Consider the following 7,309-nt stretch of genomic DNA (forward strand, 5'->3'; position numbering starts at 1 on the left):
AATGGCACCGCTGTCGAGAAGCAAGTGCCTACATTAGGTGAGCACCATACACACACTACCACTCCTTGTTAAGCTCCAATCGGTTGCAAAACTATTGGGTAGGAGAGCAGGTTTTGGGACTAATTTTGGTACTTATTTAAGACTAATCTGTTATTAAATTCTCTTTATTTGTCTTGCAATTTGAGTGCAATTGGCTAGCTACGCTTCTCACTTGAGGTCAGGACAAGGATTCAACACACGGGAAGGATTGGAGGTAGGCGCTAAACCTGCTAATTTCAATTTGTGTGCGAAAGAGAGAGTCCTGTTTTTGCATTTCTGTCATTCTGTTTGAGGATACTTTTTACAGTTTCAATTTTTTGCATGTTCATTTTATTTTATGTTCTTAGCTTAGTTTAGTTCTCTGCATCTTTAATTTTGTGCATTCTAGTTCTCTGTTAAACCTGCATTTTAGTTCTCTGTTAAACCTGCACCTGTAGAGAAACTGAAATCTGTACACACACATGAAGACTGAACATTTCGAATTCACTTCTACAAATCTCACAGCTGCACACGCATTAAATTCGCTGCAAATCTCACAACTGCACACGCATTGGGTTCACTGCACACGCACTTCAAAAAAGGGAAAAAAAAAGAAGGCGGTTGTGCGTGAACAGCGCACCGCGCGAAGAGACCCACACACTGCACCATAAAGACCACCACCGCCGCACTGGATAAGGGGGTGCACAAAAAAAAAATCTGTCGCAAAAAATTGGGAGGTTATCTAACTTTTCGAGAGGAGTTAGAAAACACCCATCGTTGAAATTTCGGTCCCGGAACCATTTTTCCCATAATGAGTCAGTATGGAAAACTGGTAAATTTTAGGCGATTTTCGATCCTAAAAAATACGTTATTTTTTCCTAATGTGTTCGAGGGGGTTCAAAATGGATTCTAGCAAAGTTTGAGCCAACTTGAAAATTTTTGGATTTTTTGAAAAAAAAAATTAAAATTTGACCTTATGCACTTACGGTCACGACGTCATATAGACACTGCCATAGGGTCTAGGGCACCTTCTAGAGCACCTATGCAGGAAAGTGGGACCCAATCGGTAGGAAATTTGGCAGATATTGCTGAAACCTTTTCCGAATTCCAATTTGATACCCTTTCCAGGACAACTAGCTCATTGTCTATGGACAATTAGTCATCCCTTAGCCCCAAATAGGACACCCACAAGATCTTTTAATCCATTTGAAGCCGACATCATGGGGTTACCACTCAATGTGAGACTTCAATATGTCTACATGAATGCTCAAGGAGCTGAGATCTTTAGGGATCCACAACAATGGTATCTCGTTAAGATTGCGGACTTTTTCTCAGAGCTTGATAGAGCACCTCTAGTCAATGACCAGGGTAACATGTACATGGGTGGAGATGGTGTTCGCTACTACGAAGTCACCTATCATCCAGAGAATGTAGACAAATTAGGAGGACTCTCTAAGAGTGAGTTCCTAGACTTATCGAAGCCTAGAGATGATTGGCTCATTGAGCCAGACATGCCTGGACCATCCAATGCCCAGTCCTCAAAGCCACCCATAGATGATTTACTTTTGTAGATCTAAATTTGGAAAGGGACAGGAAAGGCAAGAGCAAAATGGATCAGGGGGGGCTGAGAACCAATGGGAGTTTGTACGACAAATTCCAGTGACAAAGGTCTTTCAGGATGACCCACTTCAAGAGGTCTATAAGGACTCTTTTTAGAAGGATATTATGCCACAACTAGATTGCCAGAGCTAGATCTTCCTCTAGCACTTGTGGTGGTAGTCGAGAAGCTTGCAGGATACAAGAACCGAATCGTTTGATAAATGGGCCAATGAATACCGAACCTTAGATTAGAAGGAGATTCGTGAGCTCACGTGGAGAGGACAACCATTATTTATGGAAGTGTTCTCAAGTAATACAGCTAAACCAGGAGAGACAGCCTTTCTTGGAGAAATTGTTGCTCCTCCCCTACGAGAGTTCACTAGAGAGGGACCCTCAACATCAAAGTGGACCACTGCAAGTAGCCCAACTCTAGCACCAAGATATTATCCTACACCAAAAGTGCGACCACAGATCACACCACAGCAACGTTTCTCTCACTATGACAATCGGAGGGTAGGGGAGCCAACTCGGCCTCCCATAAATGCACCTCCTGAAATGCGGGTAACAAGATCTTTGGAGGGGGTTGGTGAGGCAGGTAATAGGGGACCCACACTAATTTGGGATGCATGTGGACCATCTTACCAAAGAGAGGAACAGTTCCCACTAAGAGTGAGAGGCTGTAGGCCCGATGATGAGTATTCAAGACGAGTAAGACCATCAACTCTTCAGAAACAGGTAAAGAAGTATGAAGGGTTGGGAGATCCATATGACCATGTAGCAGCATTTAGGCAAGCAGTTCGAGATGAGCAAGTGACTGACAAGCATACGCAAATTGAAGGGTTTGGGCTCACTCTTGAGGGGGTGCGTCAATACAATGAGCGTAAACCAATGAGCGTTGCGAGCAAGGGTATTTTATGAGCAACAATTCCGAGATAATAATAAAACCTTATTTCCCTATGAAATACAATACCTCCTAAAAGAGGAGCCACAAGAATATGCTTTAACTGGTTGGCTGCTTGGAAATAAATAGGCAAACAATTAGGTCCTTGTTACATGTTTGTAGTCAACACAGAGAAAAATTTTGAAAAACGCATCATCAACAAAAGTATTATAGATGGATTTAAGAGATATATTGGGCAAATTTCATCATGTCTAGGACTATGTGCAATTTTAGTAAAGGTCCATGAATGTGATATTAAATCATCTAAGTTGCCAACAAGAAGGTTCATTGTTCTTTAGTTCAAGTGAGAACCAAATTCATGCGATGTGCATGATTTCAGGGTTCTAACATCTCTAGCCTCAAACATACTCATGTATCTTATGAAGCTACAGAAAAACATTAATCATCAAGCTACAAAAAGTACCAACAAAACAAGAGAATGGCTTGTGAATCCTTTATGACATAGACCTGCAATCCACCTAATACAAGAGTCAAGTAATACATCATCTATCAAGCTCAAAAAATGAAGCTATGAGTCTGTGTGGGGGGGCAGGAAAGCATGAATCCACATAATCCAAAAATAGCGCTATGCAAAAGACTACTTCTCATTTGCTTCATCATCAAGAAAAATACACCTTCTCCTACGTTTCTCCCGTCCCAATGATCGATCATCCACAGTGGTGCTTGTCATGTGTATTGCCATTGCCTCTGCATAACATGGTAACTCACTTTAAACTTCCATGACAACATCAAAGAAAAAGAGAAAAGAAAAATGTAATAGAAAGACATGCATGTTTTACTTACTAGTCGGATGGTGCATCATGCACTTCATAATCACCAGAGGATGTGTCACTTTCTCCAAGGTCTGCCACCTTTTTTGTGCCATAGATCTCCTCTATATATGGTGAAAGGTAATCCTTGCATATCTCCTCATCATTATCAATGACCAAGCAACCACGGCCGGTGTGCATAGATGCCTTTAATATAGGCCCTGTCCCAGCCCCCAACTCCAATATTGTACCTGTTCGTGGGCAAAGAGCCTCAGTAAACATAAGCATATGAGAGGGACTCCTCTCTAGAATCCCTCGCCAACTACCACTTTTTCCACCACGTCGTGCTCTATTGCTTGAAGGTAAGTAATGACCAATAATCTCACAAGAGAGGTCCTGCTGCAAAATATTTCCCACCTACAAATTGAAATACACATAGTATCAAGTGATCACATTCAAAAGTAACCTCCAATCATTTAAATTCAATGCACTCCTAATAAGTACTGAAAGTGTCATCCAACCTTTAATGCACTCTCACTATTGAAAGGAGGATCCTTTCCCCTCTTGTGGAATGCCAAAGCATAAAATACATTCACCTATACAGGCAACAAAGAAAAAACAACACAATATTAGATGACAAATAGCAAGAATTAACATTCAAGTGAATAGACTTAAACCTTTTGCATATGTCCATGCTTTTGTAGCAGAGATAATGACTCAGAGCTCTCCATAATCCATCTGAAACCTAGCTCCAAGCCTGTACGCTTTGCAAAGCGCTCCACAGAAACAAGAGAAGAACTCAAGCAAAACACTAAGACCCATCCCATATCATCCATAACACATGATGCCGCCAATAGAGAGAACTTCATGTGGTCATCTGTAAGGACATTCCATTGTGGAATACCTTGAAACCCATGAATAGGCAAACCTGCATATTAATCATGTATATCAGCAAGTTCCTTTTACACAAACACCATCACAAAAAAGGAGTATACATCAAAAAAGTTTTACCAGTAGGAAGATCAATGAAAGTAAGGTCAACACTCCAACTACTTGGCTTGGAATTTCTCATCTTTGGATCTCCACCCAAACGCACATAAAACTCCCTCATAAAAGCAAACCCCTCATTGAAGTTTCCGGATGCAAACTCTTTTCCAAGCACTATGTAATCGTAAATCCAAACCTTCGAATGATTTTTGACTCCATGCTTCTCCACGAACAAAAAGCTAGAAAGTGGAGCATACACCATAGCTCCCTTGGTACTTGTCTTGTGTGCTATAGGACTCTCCAAATTACGGGTGTCTATAGATAGTATGTCCAACAAAAAAACAAATTAATAAAATCCAGAAAACTATTAAAAACAAATATTTAAATACAGTCCAGAAGAACCCAATGTTACCTTTTATTACATCTCCCTTTTTTTGAGAGGGACGCCCCTTGTTTTTTCCCAAAGCATGCATCTCTAGCTCTTCTCTCTCTTTGATAGATTTCAACTCTGCCTCCATTTTCTTCCTTTGCTCCTCTGACATCTCACCTGATGACCCAGAATCAGATTTGCATTCTCCTTTTAAATGTTGAAGGTATCTCTCCTTCTCCTCCTCTAGGCACTCTCCTTTCTTCATGTCAATCCACCAAGGGCAATGCTTTCTCTCCCAATCCGTCAAGATAAAGACTCCATTAGGATCTTTACCTTCACGAAAGATGGAAGAGGTATACATACTATAGGTTGGAGGAGAAATCACAACCCAAGCCTTGCATATGTCAGGCAGACCATTGATTGTTTTCTTGGCTATTAGATGCATTAAAAACCTACAAAAGAGATATAATAAATCAACTAAAAAATAAACACGATTCATAAGATTTCAAGAAACAATGAAAAAAGAGAATTACCTATAAACTAACCGTCTTGAGGAGTTTTTTAGATCCACATGCTTGGCCGACGGAGTTGCCACACTCATCTCTTTCTGGAGTTCATAAAACAGCACTCCTCTATAACGGTTTACAATATCTGCAAAGTAAGTCTCTATGTGCACATCGGCAGGTAGCTCCACCTTATTCACCCCCTGAGTAGAATCTACCACTTGGTGTAGAAGCCGTGTGGCATCCTCCAATACTTGATCCATCCAAACCTCCTTTGCAAGCCAAGGAATGTAGTGGTGATCTCCAAGTGGCATACCATAGCTCTGCCGAAAGTTCTCATCTGCACCTAACATCTTTAACATTTTCAGCTTGAGATTTTGGGAACAAGCAGCACTAGAAATGGCATAAAGTTTCTCAATTGAGATCTTAAACTTCTCATCCTCAAAGGGTAGCTTCCATAATACATTGAACCACTCCTCTGAATTAGATGGATTTACCACCGAAAGATTCTGTGCCACCAACAGAAAAGAATTAGAAGAAGAAATGATTGTGATGCCAAAGAACCAAAAGCAGAAGATACAAACCCGTGTCATCCTTCTATTATAGGATTTGACGACACTCCTCCTAGCTAGTGTCTCAGCCTTAATACGCTCATCCTTTGCCAAGCTTGAGGGAATCTTCTTAATTGCCAATTCTAAATCTGATTTCCATTTATTCTTCAAAAAATAACAGCCATTAAAAAAACACTTAATGACAAAGATAGCAAAGTAACATTCTTAACCACCTTTATTAAGTACTTACGCCATATACAATGGGTCCAAGAATAGCTTGAGTGAGAGGATACCAAACTCGCCTTCCAGATTGTGCCTCCCTAGACCTGGCCTTCTCCATTGACCTCTTATCTTCTTCCGTGAAGGAGTCAGTGAAATTAGATGGATCAAGAGAGCAAACCGTGCTTGTATGGAATAAGTAATCTTTGAGGTTTGTCTTTACAATAGCCTCTTCATTCATTCTTCATGAAATAAATAGAAACAACCATAAGAACTAATCAAAACAACCATAAATACAATGTTGAATATACAAAATGTTGAATACTCACATGTTTATTCTTTGAAGTGCAGCGATAAGCCTCATCTCATCTTGTTGATTAGGCACAATGAATTGCGCCATAACTCGAACATGTCTCTTCTTATCATTACGATACATCTCCTTGATGCTCTCAAGCCAAGAAGCGGTCCTGTGATTTCCCTCCCAAACATAAAACATCTTTCCACTTAACATAGACCACTCATCTTTAGATGCAATCTCCTCCTCAAACTCTGCATTGACAAGCTGCCAGTTTTTATCCCATGTCTTCATGATATCTTCATCCACATCCTTTGTGCTGCCATCTGGTAGATTTATGGAGAGAACAAACATACCTTTCATCATCAAATATCCTTCCTCTTCAAAAACCTTCTTTAACAATGAGAGATCTTTTCGAAGCTCTCGCACCCTCTCGTTGACCAAGCATCTACACAGAGGGATCAATGGAGGCATGGAACCCTGATTAAGTGCCAAGCTGTCTATGAACTCAGACCCATGTGGCTTGATGATGGATTGTGGAATAAGATCATCCACATCTTTCTCATCCTTGTCACTAGAAGCATCAACCTGTTGTTGAATCGGTATGAAAGGCTCAGTTAGAACTTTGTCTCCAGCTTCTTTGCTAACTTCCTTTTGAATGTGACTCCCTTGACCACTCTCTGCCATTTCAATGGTCTTTTCACTGCCATCACTAGTAGGTGGAGATTTTCGCTTTCTTCCCACATTCTTGGCCGTTGATGTCTTCCTTTTTCCAAGAGCAGGTGACTACAAAAGACATTAAGAGCAAGTGATTATACAAGACATTGTTCTTTGCAACACTATTTCGCCAGCGAAATACATAAGGATGGAAAAACACTTGACATTACATGCATTCAGAGTTGCATAAGACAAATTCACAAATTTCAAGGCATTCATGCACCTCAATTAACCAAAACGAGGAAATTTCAAGGCATAAGAAAAATTTCATAACACATACATGCGAAATCGAAAAAGTCTTCATCACAAATACCTTTCCACATTGCATTGAGTGGAGGAT

The 7,309-nt window shown here is 40.4% G+C and overlaps 1 protein-coding gene across 1 annotated transcript; it reads right to left on the reverse strand.

The window, feature by feature from the left end:
* Nucleotides 1-2,763: 2,763 nt before the first annotated feature.
* Nucleotides 2,764-6,726, reverse strand: LOC147638719 (uncharacterized). The gene is made up of 11 exons (XM_086798803.1): nucleotides 6,287-6,726; nucleotides 6,224-6,231; nucleotides 5,989-6,089; nucleotides 5,772-5,903; nucleotides 5,384-5,696; nucleotides 4,727-4,984; nucleotides 4,339-4,629; nucleotides 4,005-4,255; nucleotides 3,849-3,923; nucleotides 3,362-3,744; nucleotides 2,764-3,285 (listed from the first exon to the last, which is right to left on the reverse strand). Exons 1-11 carry the CDS (start codon nucleotides 6,724-6,726, stop codon nucleotides 3,156-3,158), a joined length of 2,382 nt encoding a protein of 793 aa, XP_086654929.1. The 3' UTR covers nucleotides 2,764-3,155.
* Between the last annotated feature and the right edge of the window lie 583 nt (nucleotides 6,727-7,309).

The sequence above is a fragment of the Cibotium barometz genome, chromosome 5 (assembly GCF_041138505.1).
Source record: "Cibotium barometz isolate CiBa-2024 chromosome 5, ASM4113850v1, whole genome shotgun sequence".
Taxonomy (NCBI): domain Eukaryota; kingdom Viridiplantae; phylum Streptophyta; class Polypodiopsida; order Cyatheales; family Cibotiaceae; genus Cibotium; species Cibotium barometz.

Excerpts from the sequence above, each read along its gene's own strand:
- LOC147638719 (XM_086798803.1), bottom strand. The coding sequence starts at position 6,726 with ATGCCTCCATTGATCCCTCTGTGTAGATGCTTGGTCAACGAGAGGGTG. Across the intron at positions 4,985-5,383 it reads AGATTCTACTCAGGGGGTGA|ATTGGGAGAGAAAGCATTGC; the intron begins ATAAGGTGGAGC and ends TTATCTTGACGG. Across the intron at positions 3,286-3,361 it reads CATGATGCACCATCCGACTA|TGAGTTACCATGTTATGCAG; the intron begins GTAAGTAAAACA and ends GGAAGTTTAAAG.